The sequence below is a fragment of the Pezoporus wallicus genome, unplaced genomic scaffold, assembly GCF_028554395.1.
Source record: "Pezoporus wallicus isolate ANWC-B61680 ecotype Strahan unplaced genomic scaffold, APGP_CSIRO_Pwel_v1 contig_6714, whole genome shotgun sequence".
Taxonomy (NCBI): Eukaryota; Metazoa; Chordata; class Aves; order Psittaciformes; family Psittacidae; genus Pezoporus; species Pezoporus wallicus.
The window spans coordinates 272,791-298,180 of NW_026637486.1; the positions used below are offsets into that span (position 1 = coordinate 272,791).

The 25,390-nt window shown below is 40.1% G+C and overlaps 2 protein-coding genes across 6 annotated transcripts in view; one reads left to right on the top strand and one right to left on the bottom strand.

Annotated features, from left to right (window-relative positions):
- Positions 1-1,876: 1,876 nt before the first annotated feature.
- On the bottom strand, positions 1,877-7,301 carry PEX13 (peroxisomal biogenesis factor 13). The gene is made up of 4 exons (XM_057405772.1): positions 7,172-7,301; positions 3,516-4,213; positions 2,956-3,081; positions 1,877-2,453 (listed from the first exon to the last, which is right to left on the bottom strand). The coding sequence occupies exons 1-4, from the start codon at positions 7,240-7,242 to the stop codon at positions 2,158-2,160; spliced, it is 1,191 nt and encodes a 396-aa protein (XP_057261755.1). The 5' UTR covers positions 7,243-7,301; the 3' UTR covers positions 1,877-2,157.
- A 158-nt stretch (positions 7,302-7,459) lies between these two features.
- The window catches only part of PUS10 (pseudouridine synthase 10), a 31,399-nt gene continuing 13,468 nt past the window's right edge, over positions 7,460-25,390 (top strand). Inside the window, exons 1-7 of one of the 5 annotated variants that reach the window (XM_057405767.1) lie at positions 7,460-7,498; positions 9,448-9,584; positions 11,112-11,378; positions 12,998-13,084; positions 19,173-19,207; positions 21,478-21,589; positions 23,211-23,272. In XM_057405767.1, coding sequence (XP_057261750.1) covers positions 9,459-9,584; positions 11,112-11,378; positions 12,998-13,084; positions 19,173-19,207; positions 21,478-21,589; positions 23,211-23,272 — 689 coding nt within the window. In that variant the 5' untranslated portion in view covers positions 7,460-7,498; positions 9,448-9,458. Of the gene's footprint in view, positions 7,499-9,376; positions 9,585-11,111; positions 11,379-12,997; positions 13,085-19,172; positions 19,208-21,477; positions 21,590-23,210; positions 23,273-25,390 lie in introns of those variants that run through there. The other 4 variants (XM_057405766.1, XM_057405770.1, XM_057405768.1 and 1 more) reach the window with 4 other exon arrangements.

Genomic DNA, 25,390 nt, shown 5'->3' on the forward strand with positions numbered 1-25,390 from the left:
CTGGGAAACAGAAGTTTATGTGAACAGATACTCTACAAAAACTTAGGGGCTTAACTATTCATTCATTTAAAAGACCCTTCCTCTTATTGAATCTTGCACTGACACAAGAAAGGCCGAGAGTCCACTAATTAAATCTTACCATAGTAAATTAATTCCCTCTCAGAGTACACAATGTAAGCAGAATTGTACATACACCTGATCCACCCCCTTTCTCCCCTCTATATATTTTACATTTCAGGATTGTTTGCTGGCTTTATTTCAACAACAAACTATCTATATTTTTATTTAAACAACACTTGTTGAAATAAAAATATAGATAATGTTCTTCAATGCCCTGGTACAGAGGGAAATGTCTCAGGAACATACTCTGTTTTAAGCCTAGCTTCAAGTTCCTCATTTGCCCTTTAACTACTTTTTCCTTTCTCTCCGCATTTGAGGATCTAACAATATAGTAAAAAGGATTCTTTGCACCATCTCCCAATACCTGAGCACAATTGCTTAAATTCTTGTTGTAATTATTAACAGGCATTCAGAGATCACTTTAAAATCCTAGGTTGCAGCATAATATCTGTCTTTTCAGCCACTCTACCTCAATAAAACTGTGCTCACCTCGATTTTCCTTGTCAGAGTTCTGTCATAATGAAGAGAATTCTAAGAACTCAAGGCCAGCAAATGCAATTTGCTGTATGCAAATTCAGTATAAATACTGAAAGCTGTGCTATCACATAATGGGTGTTGAAGATCTCTGTAGAAACAGTCAAACTGAAACTACTGGATCAGTTAAGCAAAGGCACATGCCCTACTGTTCCTAATACTTTTAAGTAGCTTTAACATAAAAAAAAAAGCTATTTTAATGATTAAGACAAGCTTTACTTATTTTACCCATTGCTCTAACCTTCAAAAGCTCAAGATGTTATCTACTACTAGGAAAAAGGTGTTAATTATTCTTGCTTCATTAGAAAAAAAAAAAGCCCAGTGGTATTTCAAGAGAGAATTCTCAAACACAAATATGAAGAAAATACTAAATATTGTGAGCAGTCTCAATGTTTTTATGGCTTTTGATAAACCAGAGCCCTCAACTCTTATGGGGAGTTGCAAAATCTACCATCTGAAAGGCAGCATAAAGAATTAACTCCAAGACCTTGGCTAACTGAGACAAGTAAGCAAGAAATGTTACTTCTTCTTTAGCACTCAAATTACCTTAAACTTCACCCAACCCAATGGTTTCCTACTGCACTAAAAGGCAGGATAGATATTTTGACATTCATATAAAATCAATAAAGAACAGGAACAAGCTGAGATGAAGATGGCAGGTGACAGACTATTAATCGGCAGTTATCAGGCTCAACATAAAATGGCTGCAAGTGATGCAAAGGTACTTTACCACAGAAAGAAATAACAATTACTAAGTGCACTGCAATGTGGCTGGCTGCATTCTAATGCATTCTATTAGAGGAACATTCTAATGTTGCTCTAATAAACAGAAGAGAATTGGTTAGAACTACTGCTGAAGCCTCACTGCTCTTCCTTTATAAACCATATTTATCCTCCCTTTCTCACAAGTCCCACTTTAATAAGAACTAAGGTCTTTATGACAGAAGCCCTGCTTCTTACAAAAAAGCACGGAACTCAAAATTTCTAATGATTCAGTTGTGTCTCTTGCAATTCTCCCTCCTTTCAGGGGGAAACAATGCACTATTACTATGTACGGTCCTCAGCATTTAGTTTTTGAGGACACCCTACAGAAATCTATCTTCCCTTTGCACCTCTATTGGAGAGGCCTCTTGTCAAGCTAACATTCCAATAAAGACTGAATGTTAATCTCCAGATTTCACCTACAGTTTGTCTCCTTCACAAGAACAGGCCAAAAGTCTCTTTTTCTGTTTATTTGCTTTGTTATAAATGCTTCAATTCTCCCTGTCTCAAGATCTTTAGAGCTGTTGCCAGGTGGTTTGGGTAGAATCACTAATGTACAGCCTTAGGTGAGTCAAAAATAAATACTACTAATTTGAGCAATCATTCCTCCACCCCTTCACCAGTCAGCAGCAGCAGTAACTGGTACAGACCCATCAGTGTTCCACTACAATATAGATTTTCAACAAACCTTACATTTTAATCAATAAAGCACAGTCCACTTGCTTTGTTGATGAAAGTGCATTAGAGTTCCTGCTTCTCTCCACTAACCACGGTGGAGTCAGATGCAACAGGAACTTTATTACTTCCAGCAAAAACAGAATCAAAAGCAGCTTCCTGCTCCTCTAAAGTCACAGTAGCAGTGGATCCTCTAACTGATGTGCTGGGAAAGGCTTGCCGTTGCTCTGTAATCCTTTCCAGGTCCACTGTTTTCCTACCTCTTCTTTTGCCCAGGATTTTGATGTAATTAGCTGGCACAAGTCCTGTTGTTTGGCCATCGTAACTAGCCAAAAGCCAACCACGGATTTTGGGTTGTTGTTCTGAAGAAGAAAATGCAAATGCACAAAGTTACAAAACAATTCAAAACACACTGCAGTTGAGACACAAATACACCAGAAGGTAGATGACACAAGAGCTCTTCACGGAGAGAAAATAACTCTGTGATAAAAGGCGAATACAAATTACTGCACAATACCAGGATCTGCAATAAGGAGGTGACCTAAAGAGTACTGTGAAGTGCAGCTTGTTCTGAAATCAATGACACTGCTTTAGTGCAAATTCCTAGGGATTTTCACAGTTGTGCAGCACGTGTGAGGAAAAGGTAATGACAAGAGTAACCACAAAGCACTCCCTGGGTAACTGCAAGCTGTGTTCTATCTTCAATACTCAAAAAGTTTTATTACAGTGCAAATAATAACTTACGGGGAGGGAGAAATCAGTGTGGATGAGTTTAGACAAATAAAGTGGTGGGTTTTAACATTTTCAGGCTCTAACAATATGACTTCGCATGTGATCAGAAAATAAACTCAATTTAAAGTTTACCTTTGGGTGCTAATTTTAGCATGTCACCAGCACGGAAAGAAATTTCTTCTTCTGAGAGAGCACTGAAGTCATATTCTGCTCTTCCAACTACATGGTCATCTTCTCCACTCGCCCAATTACTAGATACTGTTTCCAAAAAAGAAATTAAAAGTTTATGTGCTGTGAATTATAGAGTTTGGTATTTTTTTTAGAAGGAAAATTAAGGAAATACTTTAACTTCCTTGCTAAAATGTTTCCAATGGAGAATTGATAGAAGTAACAAAGCATGATTTGTTGAGTCAATCCAACCAATACTTTCCCTCCCCTCCCCAGCTGCTACATCTAACGGAAAGGAAACAGAAAGGAACCATGACTTTGGAATCACATAAAAAGTTTACCATGACTGCAGCCTAACTCAAGAACAGGCTGCTATTGGCTGTTACTTGCATCACATGCCTAAAATGTGTATTGTATCCCAGTATCTACTAACTTCTATTACTGTAGTATAAGATTAATCACTATGCACATGCTAATGAAAAGAACAGTATATGCCACATTTCACTTGTGCTGCAGATCTTTACCTGTTTCTTCATCACTGTAAGTAGAAAGCAGTTTCCAAATGAGATAGGGACCTCCCATTATAACCGCAAAGAACAAGAAAATAGGCCAGGATTTTGCAGAGTTAGCCGCCTTGTCTTCAAGGCCAACACGAGCCACAGTCCCCTCACTTTCAGCCCACAGATCCTCATTCTCAGAGCTCTTCCGCAGACCTAGTAATCTCTGAAGGCGTTGGTAGAGATACTTTATAGTTCTCACTAAAGCAAAAGCTGAAAAGACCTTTGTAAAGTGTACTTTGAGGCGGGAGAAGTGATTGGCTACATCCAACACAGCTCTGAAACTGTTGTATACAGCTGAAAAGGTAGCATCCATCATCATGCTGACCGAGGCAAAGGCATGCACAATACTTTCAATGGACTGAAATGCACCTCTGCTGCTTTCTTCAGCCTGCTGAACAAACCTGCTGGGAGGAATATCATCTGCACGAAAGCGGTTATAACCCAAACCACCATATCCATAACTGTAAGGACTATAGCTTCCATAAAAAGAGGTTCCATATGAACCATAGCCTGGAGAAAAAGAACTACTATATGCTGGCCTGAAAGTGTTCAGACTACTGCTGCCCGTTTGCTGTGATGGTCTTGGCAAAATAGGTGGAGGTATTCGGGCAACTGTGGGTGGTCCAGGTCTGGTCAGCAGGTTATCACCCAAGTCAGCAGACCTAAACAGATTCAGACAAACAAGATCAGTACTCAAAATAAGTTTAGAGTTTCCTTTCCTCCAGAGCTCTTGGCTAACTATATAAATATGAAGGTATATACACATTATAACAATATAAATATTAAAGCATATAACTATCTAAATCTCAGTAGTGCTAGGATAGGGAATCTGGTAGGCAAACACTCGGCTTGTTGCACAATGTTTGTGGGAAGTAAAAACTCCAGTCAGGAAATACAGGTCTTCAAGGAATAAAAAAAAAAAACAACATAAGATATTCAGTGTAAATGTTTAACCACAGCATTTCTGAAATGCACACGTGGAGAAACTTTCAGTCTATTTATTGTATTGACTAAGAATGCATGAAATGTTACATCCAGATTCATCAAACCTCATGCTGTAACACCCAGGTAATTTTTCTGCACATAAAACCTTTTCACGTGCACTCCCAAGAATATTTACAAACCTCTCAACCTGAATTGAAAATTTCAATTGCATTTCCAATACTTGTTCTCAGCTCTTCTATACAATGAACCAGTGATACAGCAGGAAAGAAGTTTGAGAGCTCCTTTGAATCACCCTTAGAGAAAAGGGTGGTGTGACTTAATTGAGGATCTCAGTAATTATACAACATATACAAGGGCTTTGGTTCCCCAGTTTTCCCCTCTCCCTAAACTATCTAATTACCTTTATGTAGCATGTCAAGGGATTGAATCTATTACTGTTAACTGCTGGCAGAAAGAGGTATTATGAGTCACGTAACTGTTTTTAATTTAGTAAACTTTTATCCCTTTCTATTTGTATATTGTTCTATCCCATAAGTTTAAGTAATTTTATATATGCTCTTCATAATAACACTGCAAGCACTAGACTGGTATTTGAATTCTGTCAACCAGCTGTCCAACTTCTGCTGCTTCATCAAAAAGCTAATCACATATTATCATCCTAAAAGTAAAAAATGTTTGTCATTTCCTATGTTTACTGCCTCATCCAATGACTTTCCACTTCTGTAGCCCATTGAATTCACAGGAAAAAGCCATAACCAACCAAAAAAAAAAAAAAAGAAGTCAAGTTTGAATTTCTATGAAGCTGCTTCTTTCTTCATTGCTTTCAGTATGAAGCACACTTGCTATACTATTTGTCTATAAGATAAGGAACAACTTCCTCTCAGCAAAACTTACAGGTTTCCACAGTAAAGAATAACATTTATATCTTTATACTGCTTGTTTTTTCTTCCCCATCATAGAGTTTAACTCTGTTAACAGTTAAAAAACAGAAGCAAAAGTAAATTATTATCACAGAAAACAGAGGTACTACACCTTAAGTCACACCACATTCCCCTCCCCACTAGTTAACTTAGAACACCTCACTTTAAAGCTGCTTGAATTGATTTAAAATGAGGTAGATAACCTCACCAAGAAAAATTAACTTCAAATTTCTTGCTCAAGAAGCTTCAGCTTGCAGCGAAAGCAAAGCTGCTGTTGAGTGCTTAGTCTTGGGCCAGCCTTTTGCCTGGTTTCAGCTCACTCTAATTGCAATCGCCAGCACCAAATGAAAACCCCAAGGTAAACAAGCTTTCCTTGATTTCTAATTAAAAAGGAGTTTACAAACACTTTCTGTACAACATCCTTCTCCATGAGCAGGGTGGATTTTCTGGAAGAGCTCAGATTCCTGGGTGAACACACTGGAGACAAACATATACACACATATTTTCCAACTCCTGAGGATGACACACAGCTTCTCCATTCCTACAGAGGCACACATGCTCACACAGCTGTACACTTCCCAGTAATGCACACCCACGCTCTATCATAAATCACAGGATGGTCTGGGTTGGAAAGAAACTTAAGATCAGTTCCAACCCCTGCCACGGGCAGGGACACCTTCCACTAGAGTAGGTTGCTCCAAGCCCCATCCAACCTGGCCTTGAACACTGCCAGGGATGGGGCAGCCACAGCTTCTCTGGACACCCTGTGCTAGCGCCTCAGCACCCTCACAGGGAAGAGCTTCTGCCTTAGATCTAACCTGAACTTCCCTTGTTTCAGTTTTAACCCGTTACCCATTACCTTGTCCTATCACTACAATCCCTGACAAAGAGTCCTTCTCCAGCACCCTTGTAGCTCCCTTCAGATACTGGAAGCTGCTCTGAGGTCTCCACGCAGCCTTCTCTTCTCCAGGCTGAACAGCCCCAACTTCCTCAGCCTGTCTTCATACAGGAGGTGCTCCAGTCCCCTGATCATCCTCGTGGCCTCCTCTGGACTTGTTCCAACAGTTCCGTGCCCTTTTTATGTTGAGGACACCAGAACTGCACACAATACTCCAGGTGAGGTCTCACAAGAGCAGAGTAGAGAGGCAGGATCACCTCCTTCGACCGGCTGGTCACACTCCTTTTGATGCAGCCCAGGATACGGTTGGCTTTCTAGGCTGCAAGCCCACACTGGAGTTGGCTCAGGTTGAGTTTCTTGTCTACCAAAGCCCCCCAGCCCTTCTCCTCAGGGCTGCTCTGGATCACTCCTCCCAGTCTGTAGCTATGCCTGTGATTACCCCAGGTGTGTATCATCCTGCACTCAGACCAACTACCCACTCATGGCAACAATGAAGCTCTTCCTTCGCCTCATTAAACACGCAGCTTCCTACAGCCAAAAACACGGCTGGACAACAGCTCCCTCTCCCTACCAAGAACCGCGATACACCACAGACCCTCCCCAGCGGGCACACAACGGGATAAGCGACCCCGAAACACCCCAACAGATCACTCCTCCTTCCCCAGGGCCGCCCAAACCGACCCCACCTCAAGCTCAGCCCAGCCGGAGGCTCAGCCCGGCTGGGCCCGACCTTTGAGCTCGCCTCAGGGCAGAAGGCCAAGGCGGGAGGCCCGAGGAGGGGAAGGCGCAAGCAGCCGCCCTGAGGGGAGAGCACCCAGCCCCGCCACAGGCCGCGGACACCCGGCGCACGCACTCACTGGAAGGCCGGCGCCACGGCTCCCGCCAGCCGCCGGCTCTCCCATGGCTTCGGCGGCGGCTGCGACGCCATCTCTGCCCGCCTGCGGACCCCGCTCTACCCCCGGTCCGGCTCGGCCCGGCTCGGCCCGGCCCGGCCTGCCGCGCTCCGCCGCCCGCCCACTGCCAGGCGCGATGCGGGAGCGCCGAGCTATTCACCAGCCGCTGTTCCGCGGCACGGCTTTCCCGCCGCGCCGCCTCATCGATGCGCTCTGCCTTGCCGCTGCACAAGCCTGTGGCGCGACGGGTTTGGGGGGCGAGGCCCCGTGCGGAGCGAGGGGAGCCGTGAGGTGATCGCTGCTCGCCGGGAGCCGGGCGGAGCGGGGCGGGGGGGGGCGGTAGCCGCCCGGAGCCCATCTGCGGCGCCTCCGGCCTCCTGTGGGAGAGGTCCCTGTGATGAGAGGCCCCCATTCACTCCCTTATCCCCTCGGTTCAGCCCATGCGGGGGGGCTGTAATGGTTCTAACGGTCGGGCCCGCGCTCGTGTGTGTGTGGGGGGTTATGGGGTCCCCTCACCGACACCTGAGGTCCCGGGCCGGGAGCGGGGGTGCTTCTCGCCGCTGGTCCGCTCAGGGCTGGCCTGGTCACTATTGCGACTAATGTCGCGATAGCGGGTGGGGGGCTGCGGGGTGATTTGTGTCGGGTGTCGGCGGGGAAAGCGGATCAGTGGCCACCGGTACCTGTTATCTCTGCCGGGCTGCGGGCGTTCGGCGCCAGTATTAAATCCTCGTGGAGGGGAAAGGTTTCTTATGGCGCTTCTCTCCTTATCTTCTTGGTAGCGTGAAACACAGTTGTGTTAAATATTAAACAGTATTCAAGTCTTGTCAAGCAGAATCGAGCTAAGTTACCTAAAAGCATACATTTTTTCTTTCTTAAAAGCAAGTTTGAACTTTTCTAGATAGTCTTTGTTTTTTACAGGTTACCATAAAGAATCCCAATCCAGGAGAAGATAAATTAATTGAATTATTAACTTTTCCCATGTTGTGAAGGTTTTCCATGGCTATTTCAGCACAAGGCAGGCACTCATGAGTAGGACAGAACATTAGAGGTGTAACAGGTTGTGCTAGTGTGGAGGATAGCAGTATATGCTGCCTCTACAGCAGCACTTGCAATACAAAACCATCGAACAGGGAGTCACATCAAGTGTTGCTCACAGGAGCTAAGCCCCTAAATGAATTCGGGTGGTTCGTCTGTCAGTTGGTATTGTGGAATTCCTTGACAAAGGATTTAGAAGCAAAACAATTTCAGAGAGACACTGAAGGATCGAAGGAAAATGCTGCTCAGGTTTACCAACAGCCAAAGCATGCTAGGGCAGAGGAATCCTCAAACCAGCAGTAACTGGAAGCAGAGAGCTCTTGGCAGAGGCACGTGCCCTGCGCACACAGATCTTCCTGTGGCATGTGTTTATCCCTGCTTTGGGTGACAGTAGGCTGATTCTTTGGTCTGAACAACTGTGGTTATCTTATTGCCTCCTAATATTTCCTTGATACCCAGGAAGGGTGAACAGATCACTGGGAATCTCTGTTTTTCAGTAACTTTCAAAGTTCAGGGATCTATCCTATTATTAAATTTTGGTCAAAGAAATTAGTCTGTTCTAAAGCTCTGGGCCGAGAGAATGACAGGAAGGCAAATTAGCCATCATCTTGTAGGAAATAAAAGCATTATGAGGTCTCTCACAAAAGCAGGAGTTCTATATTTGAGATGGGAAATAAGAATCTTTCAAAATTGAAGTGTCTGAAGGATAGAAAAGTCTTCCTTTGGCTTTGGGGCTTTGTATGACCAAAGGTGGTGGCACGTTTTTGGGGCTTTTTTATTCCCTGTGATTTTAACATACTGATTCTTTAGTTGCTGCAGTTTGGAAGGAATTTCCATTTTACATTGGTCTTAATATGTCTTAGCTCCACCCTCCTTCATTCAGTAACTAACACCGTGTCATGTAGTGCACGTTATTAGAGAGAAAACCAATGGCAAAAGCTCAGCACACCTTTGTCGGAACACTGACTTCAGGTTTTTGTAGGAAGTATAGAAGCTTTTCCCTGAGTCAGTGGTCTTTTTGGGTTGGCCTTCTAATTCTGTTGTGCCTTTGATTTAAGAGAAACAGGTATCCTAAACTTCCTCTAGAGCACACACAAAACCCAGTGATTCTAAATTTGGTGCAGTTAAGTGAGTCCTTTCATTGTTGAGTTGCTGAATTGTATTTATTCAAGCTTTTTTATTCTCTTTTCTATTTTGAATTTTAGAATTTTCCAGCATGTCTTCCCTAACAGAAAAGGACAGACCAATTGTTCAGCTGTTGCTGAACGCTGGCACTTGCCCACGGTGTATTTTAAGGTTCTGCAGCGTGGGATCACAGATGCTTTATAGACATCCATACAAGGTTTGTTCTTTGTGTTTCTAATTAGAATGTGTGAACGTATGAATCCAGTGTTCTCTGTGCTACCTTGATGGAGAAGCTGGTTGTATTCTTGGACTCTTTGCCTGAGAGGAAAACACTTTGTAAAAAGACTTATGGAGAAGGACTTCTGCTATGCTGTGCAATTGTGAGGAATCAGAAGAATCATAGAATATAGTGATCATTGTGGGTTAAATGTTAAGCTTGACTGTGAACGTCACTGTGTATTCCTCAAAGCCACCAGAAAACACGGCATGTGAGCTTTGGCATGGCGTGGCTCCATCATTTTTAAAGCAGAGCATGTATAACTCTTCTCTCTGTTCTTTTTCCTTTAAGGTAATAGGTAGTAAAGGGCCCATGGGCCATGTAGCTGGTGGAAAGGAGGAACTGTCTGCTCCAAACTTACCTGATAATTCCTTCTTTCAGTAGAATTGGTAGGGGGTTGTAACTGAAAAATTATGGAGCACAGAATAAATCTTTTCAATCAGTTAAACACAGTGTTAGTAGGTGTCCTTTTTAGCTGACCTTAATGCTGAAATTCAGTGTTCTTCAAATTTTTCCTAGTTGTGCACAATCTTTCTTGCCTTTATTCTTGTAGTCGGTACTCCTCAACTTAGTTTTGCCTCCTCCTCTATGTTGGTTCCTTGAGACCTCTTATTGTAGGCCAGATAAACATTTCTATCTACTTGGTCTAATCCCTTGTCTTTATGCTTCCATCTTCTCGTGTCTGTCTTGATTGTTTCACATTTGGTCAAGTTTAGACTTCCCAGAATTCATTTTTAACATCTTTCTACCATATCCCTTTCCATTTTCTGTCAGTCTTTTGAGAAGTGTTCATTCTGTATGCCATTCTTCATTCTTTTGCATCTCTACCTGATTTTCCTCTGAGTTGCAACAAGACAGTAACCTCTTTGTTAGTGAAGACTTTTTAATAAATCTTTCTGAATTGTGTCTTGCCTCTATCACTCATCCTTCCTAAAATTCAGAGATATGCAGGTAATTCTTCTCTCTCCTCACCAGCACATCCTTTAATTTTTGTAGGCTTCTCCCTTCATATGAAATTCTTCCTCTATGTATTTAATTTCACCTTCACCTGTACCTGTTCTCATTTTCTTCTCATACTATGCTAGCCAACTCTTTTCCTATTCATCTGGGCTAATGGAGGTAGAGGAATCAGATTCTAACATAATCTAAATGACAAAAAGGCAATAAACATCTATTTGCATTGAATAACAATGGAGGCCAAGATAAATACATTTCTGCAAGTGAGGTCTGTAAAATGTTTACGCTCCTCTTGGATGATAGAGAAATCTGTTCAGCAAAATTCAATTTCTCTGGATAACATTTTGAGAGAAATACAGCTTGGAGCTTTTTAATTGTGTAGGTGTCTTTTGGTCTAAACTCAAAGTTATCAATTGCATACACTAAGGCTAAGCTAGAATAGAATTGTGTTTGTATGTGCATTGGAGAAAAGAGACAAAAACAGGAACATGATTCCTCTGTTTGTATTAGGATTTGATGAAGGTTTTAAAAGAATTTCTGAAAAATGGTCCAGAAAAAGAAGATACAGTTTGTTTTGATGTAGTTGATCCCCCGTGTAAGAGAATCAGACTTGAACACCCTGAAGAAGGGCCCGAGGATCTGAACCACAATGGTGCGCTCCAGCAGATTCCTCAGGTTAATGATGAAAATACTGCAGTGGAGAACTCGGATGTGAAGGTTTGCAATGTGTGTTTGGGAATTCTTCAGGAGTTCTGTGAGGCTGACTTTGTTAAAAAGGTAAATACCTGTTCTTAGTCTTTCTGTGTACTTTTCCTGGAGCTTGTGTATGCAGGAGCCTAAGGGGTAGAGCTGGTGATTAAAAACACCACACAGTTAAACAATTGAAAGAAAGATAGTAGAAAAGCAACTGCAATACCTATTTTGAATATTTGAAATGTAGATGGCACCATTCAGCTACATACTGCTCGCTGACAGTGTTTGCACACCTCCTGTGTAGCTGGGAAAGAAACTGTTGTGACCATATTTTTCCCAGGGCTTATAATAACGTAACTTGTTAAAAAAACAGCAGTGTGAGTGCAATGGAATCACTGCTAGGAGCACATTTTCCTAAGGAAAGGACTAACAGATACATGGTTACATGAATTTAGGAGATAATCTGAGGTTCAGATGCTTAGATTACAAGGAAAACCACACTGTAAATGTTGACCTCCCTTCACTTTTTCTACATGAAGGGAAAATGAGGAGGCGTCAACTGCTTCAGCTTAACTACACATTCCTAATACAGCACAAGTCTGTCTTTACAATGCACTACTATTTAGAAAGCCACAGAGAAAGAAAATGTGTTGGTGATACAACAGATTTGTAGTTGTTGGAGAAAATATGAGCTAGGAGAGAATATGGGCAAAATGAGTGTTGCAAACATCATCTTTGAGCTGTAAAATTGCTTATGTGACAAACTGAAATATCAGCTGGAAAAGTCACACTTGTATTTATGTTTAACAGTTTTAGTAGAAAATAATTTGGTTTAATAGCATGAATGTATCTAAAAAGGGGACTAAACAAAGTACAGTATATAGTTTTTGTTGCTGCAGTGCATGATGTTTCTTTTTTGTTTCTGTTGGTAGATTATATGTATTTTTACAGAATCCACTTCTAAGACTTACTTCAGATTTAACTCTTGAGTAGCAGTGGAAAATCTGCCAGCTTTTGCTATGGCATCACAAAAAGTGATTATTTCATAAGGAAATTCTCTTATCTGAGATGTTGAATTCACCTTGAAAGCTCAGAATTCATATTTAGCATTCACTAAATCACTGATGTTTTAGAAGACTTCTCTATGTGTGTTTGAGCTTACTTCTGTTAGGGACATCTAGTCATCAGCTCTTACCACCCTGCTTTAAAATGTTTAATATCTGTTTGTGTTCTTACTTTTATTTCCAGTGACAAACACCATTTTTTTACAATGAAGAAAGATTATGAATTAATCCTGTAGATAAGTGTTTGTTTTTGTCTTATCCCAGGATCTTAAACATTTATTGTCATAGAATTGTATCTCTGCCATGAAGAAAGGCATTTCTGAGCCAGCTGTTTCAGCCTTTGGTCAGTGTGGTATAATTCACTGCGCTAAGATTTTGGTATACAATCAGTCTTAGTCATAAAAAAGCAGATTTAGTTGTTTCATAGCAATAAGGGTACAGTTTATTAATTGCTTGCTTTTAACAGAACAAAAAAGCTTTTATTTCAATAAGTTGTTAGGGATTACTCTGTGTGTTCAGCATCTCTCTGAATGTGTATTAACATGGATTTACAGTGATTACTGTAGAAGAAAGAATATCCTGAAAGCTTCTCAACTCCGGTCCGTTGTGTGCTTTAATATTAAAATCCTTCTATTGCAGGTGTGCCAAAAGGTTAATTCTGCTGATTACCAATTCACTAGTTTTGTATTTTCTGTGTCACTACCCCCACAGCTGTCTGTTAGGGAGGTAAGTACAGCTACTTCTTCATAACTTAAATACATATTAAAGAAAGTAACTATGGAATGTACAAGCTGGAGGTGGTTTGATTTTTTAATTGCTGTTGTTTAAAAAAAGCCAAAAACACATGCTAGAAGTGAAGCCTGCTCTCCCTTTCCATGTTGGTGAGTCTTAATTAAGAAAGTGCCTGAGTCGCTTCAGCTTTCAGTTAGCCCAGGAGTTACTTTACAGCTGAAAATCCAAAAGGAGTTTCTTGAAGCCCTTGGTGTATTGTTCCCTTTGGTACAGATGCTAGCTCTGCTTTGTGGATCTTCCTGGAGAAGGAAGTGCACAGCTGGTGCCTTTCCTGAAATAGACGATAATTGGTAGTGCAGAATACAAATGAAGGAATTTGAGGATGGACTCTTTAAGTGTTCAGCATTTGAAATGATGTGAAAGTGCACATTTTAATAGTCACCTGTCTCGGGCATTGTTAAAAGTCTAGATTTGTAAAACTGAAGTTTGTGGCCGTTGTAAAACTACTGATTTTGGAGACAATTTTAATCAAATGGTTTACATTTCAGTCATTCAGTTATAGAGGCCAATGATAATATGGAGGAGTGAGTAACCCTGGTAATTTATTTTTTAAAAATAGGGGGAAAATACTAAGTATAATACAACTTGATCAATAAAGCAGCAATTTTTGCTTAGTTGTGAGACATTTCATGATGTTCCTCTGCTTTCTGATATAAAGTGACACAAGACCTGTTCTAGAGGGCAATATGTACACTTTGCAATAGATGCCTGCTGTGGTAAGATGTAGCAGGAGCTTCAGCGAACAAGGCAGAAAGAAATGGAGGTGGTCTTGGATTTATATATAAACCTGTGATTAAATCAATTCGCATCCCAAATGGTTTGATTGTTAAATAATCTGCTACACTTTTAGTGTTGATTTTTACTGTTAGTTCTAGCACCTTGGGCAGTGTCATGGCTGCATTGTGCTAACATATACTCTACTTCTAAGTCTTTCTGAACATAAGGTTCTCTACTTCCCATCTGAAACTAAGCACAGTGTTTTTGCTTGAGCTGCTGCTGTGTCTGGTAAAATAATACCAGAAACAATTGTGCTTTCTGGCTGGATGAACTGCCCTTATTCCCATTTGGTTTTGTGGTTATCCAAAAAATGGGATAATCTAAAAAGCCCTTTCAGGTTAGGCAGGTATGTGGATGCATGCGTGTGTGCCTGCAGTGCTCTGTAAAACTCCAGCTGTGGGTCAAACTTACTCCACCTTTATGCTCAGTGTAAACTTAGGTGTTTAAATAAAGAGGAGCTTTATTATTTCTAGGGTACTATAGATCAGGTCTTTTCCATTTCCAGTCTCCCTTTACTAGTCGTTACTGAGACTTCTCTTATGCTATCCATTATAGCCTCAATGAACAAAAACCAAAGTGAGGCACAGAATCTTTTGGCTCAGTTCCCAGCTGCAATTCCCATGGTGTCAAATTCTTAATACTTTTCCATTATGCATCTTTAACTCGACAGCTATAGTTTATCTAGCTTAAAAATAAATTTCTTTTATTCTTTTTTTTTGTATAGCGTAGCCATATAATAGTAAAACAAGGAAAGGAAGATTTGATACTGATGTTTTTTGTCACCCTCCTTGTGGGTCTTTGCCAGAATGCCTCGGTAGAGGGTGTTAGTGCACTGCTTTTCTAACACTGTGATGTTCTCACATTAACGTGAACCAGCAGGGCAAGTGTTTCTGCCGGCTTTTGAATCAGCCTTGGCTGTAAATGGAAGCAAAAAGTAATAGTTTACTTCAGAGAGTTCATCTAGGTGATGGAAATGTTAGTGATATGCTGAGACTGGGTGGACTGGCAAAACTAAATTGGCAGATGCAGTTGATAGATACCCAGATTTATTACTTTATAGTAACTTTGCCTTGTAAGTGCAAATAAATTCTCAGTTTGATAAAAAGGATGAGGTGTAATTTTTAACCTGTCCATCTGCTTCAGTCAAGCTATCTTGTCTTTATGTTCAAACAATGCTATAGTACTTAGTACAATCAAGGCAATAAAAGTTGTGGTGTCCAGAAATGAGTAGGTGAAGTGAGATGAATGAGTAGGAAGATCCAAAACCAGTTCTGTTCTCTTTGTAAACAGTTCTGGTTTGTCTGGGAGCAGGTCTGCATTAGGAAGTATCTGCTGTCCCTTCTGTTCTGTCCCTTCAGTCTTGCCAAATGCTAAACCAGCTGTTTGTGTAGCTGTGCTGTAACTGAAGGGGTGAAAATGGGTGATGGTGGAGAAAGAACCTCTTTAAAACCATGGGGTTTTATTTACTGCCTGTCTATCACTTGAAAAAAATTAAATGGTAAAAACAGTTCCTGTTTTATGATTATAGAAAAGCAGCAAGTGATACAATATGTCAAAACATCTCAAATATCTCAAAGTGCTTTGTGTTGAAAAGAGGTCCTTTGTGAAATTCTGCTTTTAATTCTTGGAACTGCACTTTACAAGAACATATGTAATTTTATCACAAAAGGACACCCCAAAGACAGCCTCCCTCCCATTGACCTTTTGTGTGACACACAATTTTCTCTGACTTCTTTTTTAACCAAAAAACCCCAGAAACTGCCTTTTAATATTGCCTTCAATTAATTTAGACAGTTGTCATCCTGCCAAGTCAAAAATGTATGATCAGAGCTGAAGAGTGAGACATAAAATTTACATTTGCATAGTATTTGTATCTGTAATGCAGAGAAGCTATCACCTCTTTCCACAAGTAGGATATTTGATTAAAATAAATCATAAATACAGGAGTCCCAAGTTTATGTCAGACAACTATATTAGAATCTAAAGTGAGTCATGCCCTTCAAAAGGGTGAGTGTTAACTCTCTCTGTAGTCTCAGTTGTGATCCATCATCCTGGTTCTTGCCACAAGGACATTGATGCAAATAGCATCTGTAGTCATTACTCCCTGTAGAACTATGTATACCTCATCATGGAATTCCCCATCTTGAAGCTCTTTTTTAATACAGTGAAAAAATGCTGTGGCTGGGATTGCACATGGTATTTCAACTGTTGCCACTGTGATCCCTCAGATAGCATTAGAATAATATCCTGCAGCTTGTAATCAATATAGTGCCTAAGCTAGTGTATTTCAGAAATATATGTGCTGTTAAGCATTGCCCTGCAGGCTTGAGCTCTGTAATGAGCATTTTTCATTTTCAAACCACTTCACAAACATAAAGTAATTATGAAGTAGAGGGATCTGATCCCCTGTTTCACATACAGCTGGGACAGAGTAGAGGGCTTTGGCTGGCTTGGTGCTTGAATGTCATTTGGAATTTGGGATCTTTTGTCTTCTGTGCTCACAGTATCCCAATCCATTGTTCATTCCAAATTGAAGGGGAAAAGTAATATCTTTAATTGTCTTTCAATTTTGAAGTCAAGACAGAGGAGATGAAATCTGACCTGTGGTCTCATTTTAGCATAACTACTTACATGCAGTTTTCTTTGTTTTGTGATTGTACCCCATAAAACAGGGGGAAGAAGTGAGGTTTTCCACTTGATTGAATACCAAACCTACATATGCTTTAAATTAAGGCATAGGAGATGTTTTAAATTGGCATTTGTCAAGTACATATTTCTAGACCCGGTTCTATGGTTGTCGTATTCTCTACTTCAGAATTATGTTCAAGGAATTTCAATTGGAAACTCTTTTTATTTATGATTTTATCTGGGTTATTATGCAAACAAGATTACAGTATACTTCGTGGTGTTTTGTGCAGCAGTCTTACTCATACTGTCTGCATATGCAGGGTAATGAATCACAGTGAATTTGAGTAAACAGCATTCCACCAATACAAGGATATTTATTTTATTCAGTAGTGTGTAGTTTGGTGTAGTGTGTATCTAACAAAGTTTGTGTCCTCTCTCCACCATCCCTCTTTCCCCTTAATATTTCTAGCATTGTTTTTAGGATTCCCTCATTCTATTAGATGTACCAAAGGAAGGATAATAGACCTGTTTGGTTTTTTTTGATTGAATTCCTCTATCAGCATGTAAAAGAAATCTGTGATGTGGTTCCTTCTGATATCAATGAAAAGATGTTGTGATCCTGGCTCTGCTCCTTAAAATTTAATACATGTTTTCAAACCTCTGCATTGGAATTATTTCCTTGACAATAGACGGTAATTCTTTTGACAGGGTTTGGGGGGAAGTTACTCTTAAAGCCCTGTATCTGAAGAAAGACAGGGAGAGATTTAAAGTTATGGAGGATTGAAATGGGTGTTGTTCACTGCTTCTGAAATACCAGCTCTCTTGGATATTTTGTATGTATCTATGGTTGTATGACAAGTGTATAGAGTCTCCTTTCTCTGACACTTTGGTAGTAGTCTGCAGTCTACAGATTGAAAACTACTAATTCTGATTTTTGTCGTTGTAATTGTTTCAAGCCAAACAACTTATTTTTCATCTTCAGTGAGGGTGGTGAGACTAGATGTCCAGACTGCGTATTGACAGTACAGGTTCTATTAGTAAGAGATTATTCTGCCAGTCTTCATGTGTTATTCTGCTATTATTAGTAAAGGAAGAACTGAAAATGTTGTTGCTTTGTTGTAGGAAGTTTGAGGGGAGTTTTTCTCTTCTTCTTAATTGTTTTTGCACTGATAGGCACTCAGTCGAAGTGGAAACATTGTACGGGTCTTCTGAATACCTGTGTCCACCATCACTTTTTTTCCACCTAATTAAAGACCTAATAGAAAATTCTGGTGAACTGTAATGCACTTCAGTTTAGTAAGGTATATTTTCATTGTGGTGCAGAGAACGGCAGTCACCCTTGGCCCACACAGAGGCAAAATCTAAAGCCTAAAGTGCTGAACAATTACTACACTGAAATGATAGATGACTTGTAGAATCAATGCGTCAGTACAAAGAGAAGTGAATGAGGCTGCAAAGAGATGCGCCTCTCAAATCTTTGGCTCCCAGAGCAGAGGTTGGGAAAGATGCTTTGAGAAGCTTTTGGCATAAGCAATGTTTGGAATGTTTGGAAGTCTTTTAATTTGTTGATGGTTTTTGAATTTGCCCTTGTCTATTGGTGTTGCACTGCTTCGATGGCTGTTGTTCCTTTGTGCTTACTTTTGTGTTTTTCTATTGTCCTTTTGTACCACTGGCAATTTTAAGTCTGCTTTTGCCCTTTATTATGACCATTGTTAATTCTGATACTGCTGAGTTCCATTTGTTGTTTGGGACACCTGAGTTATGGTTCATGATCTGCTTTCCTGGGCAGTGCTGCATCTAAGGGACCTGCTACATTATGTTTCTTTAAACATATAAGGCTGCTAGAGGAGAGGAGTAGAGTTTGAGGAAGTACTTGCAATGCTCTGATTGAGGACAATTACATCTTTCAGCCATTCCTACCTATGCTGTGTGATTAAAAATTGTTAGTGAACTCCAGCATTTGTACTAAAGGTCCCTCTGACCTCTGGAATCATTCTGTCTGTTCTTCAGCTTTCTCATATTCAGCCTGTGTCTCCTGAACTAAGTGGTGTGTGCTTTAAATAAGAGGGCAATCCTCAGGGAAAGGGTTTGTGATTACCATGAGACCAAGTATGTCTTTTATTTCATGTTTTTTATAATGGATGATAACTGAATTTGATTTATTTTTTCTTTATATGTCAGATCAGTTTCGTAGACCATCCATTGAGACACTTGTCTTTTACTCCTCATTTCTCTGTGTGGTAGATAACTGCTAGTTGCTCCTGACTTTGATAACAGCTAGTTGCTCCTGACTTAGACTGTTGGTGTCTTTTGCTGGTTATAGTGTTAATAAGAGTTTTCAAAGTATGTTGAATGTAGCCTGATCTTTCTTTTTTAAAGCCAGATAGGGTTTGAGGTGAACTGCAAAGTAATTTCTTACAAACACCAATTCTGTCTTTACACTTCTAAAGCAAAAGTTAAATTAAAATCCTAATACTTCCTTTTTGACCTGAGGTTTTTTAAAGTGTTTTTCCTTCCAACAGCCTCACAGTTGTTGGGAGTTTTGAGCCTTAATTTCACTTGCTTTTGGTGTTTCTCTCCCCCTCTCTTCTTCCTGGGCATGGCTGGTGACCTATAGCGTGCTGCTTGGCTGGTGTTAAAACAGGAAATGAGGTGAGTAATGTCTTTTGGCAACCCTCATACCACTTCTATTAGAGAGTTCTCCACATTTAGAGAAAGGAGAGATACTCTTCCTGTAACTTTTTTCCCAGCAGAGTAGAAATGAGAAACCACTTAATGCAGTGGATCTGCTGAGACATGTATGTTAAGAGAAAATTTTAACCAAGCAATTAGAGCCATATTTTTGAGGTCAAGACAGTTGCTTTCATATAAAGGTACCTTTGCTAACAGTTGTGGAATATATAGACTCGCTTCCTATGTGCTTGGCCATGATTTTAACTTACTTAGTATCTTCAAAACTAACCATAAGGAAAATCAGAATTGGGATATGCTGTAATTTTTTTTTGTTTGGCTTCTCATTATTATTACTTTAACTTTTTATTGTCCATAGATTTTGCTGTCTGTCTGACGAGAACTCTTTTATGTAGACACTGTTTGTCTGTATAAATGACGAGCAGAGAAGTCTTGTCCAGTTTGCTTGTTATTTACAAAGGATAAAATGGCACCTGGTTTTTGTTTGGTGGTTTTTGGTTGTTTTATGTTATTTTAGTTTTTTTCTGAAACTGGTTTGACCTTATTTAGAAATTCTTATCTCTTTTGCCTCATAGTGTGATTATGAGGCCATGGCATTTCAACTGGGAGTGTAGGTTGTCTGTCCAACTGTATAGCTTTGCGTTAACTTCATGGTCGTGAGAGGTGCCATGATGCCATGAGCCAGAATCTTGTACATGAAGACAGTGAAATACAGACCTCTTCGTTTTGCCACCATATCAGGTTTAGCTTACATTAATAGTGAATGAAAATTGTCAGATAATAGTGAAAAGTGAATAGTATAGCAAGAAAGACATTAGTGCACTGGGTGCAAGTTAGTTTTGACTCATCTCTTTTATACCTCAGAGTTCTGAAATAAATTTAAACATTTGATTCTTTGTCTGCTCCAGGACGTGCCTACTCCTGGCCAAATGAGAACATATTAGAGCCCTTTTGAACAGATGAGTTGCCTTTGAGGGCAAGAGGAAAGAAATCCACTTGTCTCAAAGTTAGATACTGGAGTAGTCTTTGGTGGAATTCATGCTGGCTGGAAGTACCATTTCTAGATATTCATTGAGAGCCAGATTAAAAGATGATGAATCAGTTCCTACTTTGAGACTAACTTGAAAGCAATTGTTTCATTAAATTGCTTGAGAGGATGAGACCCTGTAGGGCAAACATTGCCCACATAGCTTATCATTGGTGCCATCTGTATAGGAGGACATGGGCTTTGCTCTGTAAGTTCCCAAACAAGTGGTTTGAAGTCATATGTTGGCATCCTTACAGGCATCTGCTCCTTTTAACTTCTCTCTCTGTAGGCAAAGAATAGTTGAGGCCTAGTCTTGTACCTATTTAAATCCTTTAAACAAAGGATTTTCGTATATCTCTTCCTCAGCTCTTCTCCAGGTAGTCTCTGGAAAGACTTTTGCAACTTTTGCTTGAGCATGGAGCTATGGCATGAGTTTCCTCAGTGCACATTCTCTTACACTTAACAAAAAAGAGTCTATATTTAAATCTTAGTGAAAAATCCACTGGTAAATAGAAACAGGGCAGAATAAGATACTACTTACGCTGGAAGCTGGACAGGAGGCTCCTTAGCAAGCAGCACAAGTGTTGCCCTGCAGGATCCAGATATTCAGTTTACTTACGCTGAACTAGATGTTGATTTACTGTCAGAAGGCTCTTGCCTCCATCTGCGTGTACCTTCTGTCTTTCTTGTGTTAGCAGAAGTGCTTATGTGACCACTGGGAGAGCTGATCATCTCACTGATCTGGCTGAGAAAAATGTTTTTTGGTGGATTAGGGTTTGCATTCAGTGGGATCAATGGACTGATATTACTTACCATGCTGTGTAGCATCAGCATCCAAGTCTGGCAGGAAGGAGGAAACACAGCCTTTGAGTTTAAGCTGATACTAGCTACACCTTTAGCTGCTCCCTGCCAGAGTTTTATGTGTTATTGGGAAGTGTCACACTTGGAATTGTGGTCTGGCCATAATGTTTCCTTAACACTTTATTTGTTAATTCAATACAAAAATTTAATGCTGTTACAGAGGTTCTGGAACAGCATTTCATTCTTTCATGCCATGGTATGTATGCTTAGTGCTTTAGTTCATTTTTATTTGTGCATTGCTTGTTTACCTGGCACTAGTTACTTAAGTTTGACTTGCAATATATGTGTCATGTATCTGTGTTTGACAGACCCCTGTGCAAGTTATTATTTCTTTGTTATTCAGAAATCTGGGCCTTTCCTTGGTGAAGGATGACATTGTTCAGCTGAAAGAAGCTTATAAGTGGATTATTCATCCCCAGTTGTCTGAAGAGTTGGGTGTTCCTGCTGATGGAAAGGTGTTGTATAAATAACACTTTTTTCTCTGTTTTTTTCATCTCTTTTTTGTATGTGTTTGTGTTTATACACTAAAATATATGCACACCTTATACACTTAAGGGGGGATATATATATGTTTTTCCCTTATTAACAGATAAACAAATTGCACTGCTCTTACAGTCAGGGTAGGGGGAAACAGGGGAGAAGCTGTCTTTAGCAGAGATCTCTAAATCTCATACAGAGGGGTCCAATCTTCATTTTTGTACACATAGATCGTTGCATCTTCTGCAACCATCACAGTCTTTTGCTGAATATCTTGCTCTAGGGCTGATACCCTCCTTTTATGAATGAGACTTTTTCAGTTTTCTCATTTTTCAGGATCTCTGCTTTCCATAGGCTAAGGAATGTTCACAGGTTCCTTCTTTGCTCTCCTATTACTACCAACGCTTACTGCTCTGTGAGATAAATTGTTCAGGTTGTTACATTTTATCCCTAGAATTTAACATACTATTTCTGAAACATACTGAAAGAGGAAATACTGGTCCTTGTTCACTTTAGTGAATACTAGAGATAGGCATGTTGGAACCTGCAATACCTCTAAGTATGCAATAGAAATGTTTTTTCAGACCCTGTTTTCAGCTTCCAGATTCTGACTAACCTTAAAATGGTTCTGAAATGCATTGGCTGAACATGGCATTCATCTTGAAGGTAAAATTCCTGCTGACAAGGCAGTCTGCAGTTTTAAGTTGTCCTCTGCCGTAAAACTGACCCCAGGACTAGGGTCATTTAGTCTTTAGGTTAATTTGTCAGCTTTCATTATAATTACAGATTGTCCTTTCCCAGGAGTGCTAATTGAAAGCATGCCTTTTGTCTTAGTGAAGAAAGAAAAACTCAGTTATCCTGCAGATGATCCAAGAAGAAACAAACTTCCCGCATACCAAGTTAGCAAAAGCTCCACAGTGCTTAGGCACTGAGCCACTCCAGACATCATTGTACCATAAAAGTTACTTGTGTAGTGCTCTTTATCTACAAGGCTCTTGAATATTAGCCAATCTTTTCAATAGCCCTCTTGAGGTATTCTGGTATCTGAATAACAGAAGTAATGAGTGTTGTTTGCCCAAGGCCAAAGAGGGAATTGGGGTTAGAACTGAGATTACACTAGAGTTTCTGGTCTAGCTGTCACTCCACTAGGACATGTTGCCTTTCTTTGCCCCAAGGCCATTCAGTCATTGCAAACAAAGCCCCTGACAAAATTTTACAGTGGTGACTACTACAGGGTTTTATCTTTATTCCATGCTATGCACTGCTCTCCCTGAAGGTTTGTGAAGTTTAGTGACCGTAATAGGCTTTGAGCATACACTGCCTCTGACTCAGTTCCCCCTGCACAGAATGGGGCCGCTGTCTATGATGTGTAGGTCACTCATGGTTTTGAAGTGCTCTCAGATAATCTTTGCTTACTTCAGAAATGCAAATGCTATTACGGCACACATAGAGGCTGTTGTAGAATAAATGGGTTACTTTCTCCTTTGCCTACCTCTTTACTGTTTTCCTAATCCTACAATAGGGATGCTTGAGAATATCCTCCCTGTTTATGTAAAAACCTCTTAGCTTCTGCTTTTCTCTTTTGTGTTTTCAATTTAGAGCTTGTTTGAAGTTAGTGTGGTCTTCGCTCACCCAGAAACAGATGAGGAGTGCCATTTCCTGTAAGTTTTTATATAAATAACAAAAGATCTTTATCTAAATATTGTGCAACATTGTTGGTTCAGATTTGCTACAGATGAGAATATGCTGTGTTTATAAACTGCAGTAGGGGCTGCATCTAAACTTCCTCATATTCAGATAGAATTAAGGTAACACAATCTCTGGATAATTCTGTGCTTTAAAGCCAATAAAGGGTAATCCAGAATTTCAGCTGGAAGGAGAACATTCAGGTAAGTTGTTCAGTTTCAGCCCTTTTCCATATAGCTGTGTCATTTATAAAGATAAACTCAAAACATGCAGGTGGGGAAATCTTTTAAGGTCTTTTGAGCATATTTTCCTGCTCTTATAGGAGATGTGCATGGGCAGGAAGGCTGTGAGTTAATCCAGTTTAGCTAGTTGATGAAAACAGAAGTTCCCTGATCACTACACATAGTTTTTGGTCTGGCCCAGCTGGATATTTGCTATACAGAAAGAAGCAAAATATTTCTGTGAATTTGGCTGCCATTTAATCTGATTTCTCAAACTCTGTAGTACATTCTGGATAATCAGGTTCACTCTTCCCATTTGCTGATGCTTCTTGGAAAATCAGAGTTTGACTCAGTTGTATCACTTGTGCCCTACTGCAAGTTAAATCTTAGCATAGATAGAAGCTTGGAATAGACTTCTCTGTTGCATAGTAAATTCATCTCTTGAGACTACAGATTTCCTTTGCAACTTTTATATATTTCCCTGATTTTACCCCTTCTGGCAGTCTGTGATCTTTGAATGCCCCATTTGCCACCTCCTTGGTTTTCATCAATGGCATCTTTAACTCAGTTTGGGGGAATGGAGGAATGCATGCTTGATGACAGACAAGGTATTTGGAGGAATGGATTACCAGTGTTTGCTGAACATCTTTCCTTTCCAGCTTCTTCAGGTGTGGGCAAAAGGGGGAGAAATTATTGAGGCCAAACTACAATTCTAAATAATGGTACCTGCAGTCTTGTAAAAATTCAAGTGTTTCTGGATCCTGTACCCTTCTGTTCTTATATATTTCATTTTACTTGATCAGCTCTTGTTTCCTGTAGTGCTTTTCCTTTCTCTGGAACCTCTCAGCTCTTATTTTCAGCTCACCCATACTTCTTGTGCCATTTCAAAAGTACTCATGTGGGGCATGTCACGGTGCCAATGTCAGCGCTCCGAGCGGAGTAGTTATAGTGGTGAAAGCTGTAAAGAAGTTCTATTCCACATTCCAACTACTCAGCTTTATTCCATGTGACCTGACAATATCCCTTTATTTGCTTTCTCTTTGTAGCATACTTAAAGAGTAATTAAGGTTTTAATAGACATTTTTCTGAAGTAATAGCATGTTACCTAATTTAATTACATAGTAGCTTCTCAGGTGTCAATGCATTCTGCCTCTGAATGGCTGGCTCTGGGCATATTCTGAGGCAATGGTTTGGTTTCTTTTGTAAATAGGGTAAATTTGGCAATTGTCATGCTCTAGTAATGACAGTCATGTTTTTTTGTGGAAGCAAAGTAGGATCTTGTTTCAAGCTGGAGAAGTCCTCCAGGTACACTTTGGGGTGAGGTTTCCAAGTACAGTGTGTGTGCAATTTCTCATCTCTCAAGCTGTTCTTCCACAGTTATGTGTAGGTAGGTGTGCTGGGTTTGACATGGAAGATTGAATTGGCTCTTGATAGTTTATATTTGGAGAGTTCTGATTAAAGGTAAGGTGATATTGAAATAGTGGAAGAGGGAGTTTGGGATGCTTTGTGTCACAAACTGGTCAGGCAAATTCCTTGTACAAAAAACAAGAGGACAGGCCTGCTTCCTTATAGTCTAAAGTAGTTACAGAGGCTTTGAGAAGTACCAGCAAGACTTGATAAATTGTGTTGGAGGCTAGAAATCATCTCTAACTGCATACATAGAAATCCACTAATAGGAACAGCAACTTCCTCTACAGTACTCAGAAAAAGTGTTTCACTCACTTGGCTTTCACTTTCGTGAAACAACCAGTAGTTTCCTTTTGAAGAGGCAAAGCACAAATGGTATTGAACACCCAGGATTAGTAATGAATTTTCCTATCCAAAAGAAGCAATTTGAACCTCTAGTTTGTAGTGTGGATTGTGAAAGAACAG

Coding starts and splice junctions, on each gene's coding strand:
- PEX13 (XM_057405772.1), bottom strand. CDS start 7,242: ATGGCGTCGCAGCCGCCGCCGAAGCCATGGGAGAGCCGGCGGCTGGCG. Junction 3,082..3,515: donor TTACAGTGATGAAGAAACAG/GTAAAGATCTGC, acceptor TTTTGGAAACAG/TATCTAGTAATTGGGCGAGT. Junction 2,454..2,955: donor GCTAAAATTAGCACCCAAAG/GTAAACTTTAAA, acceptor TTTCTTCTTCAG/AACAACAACCCAAAATCCGT.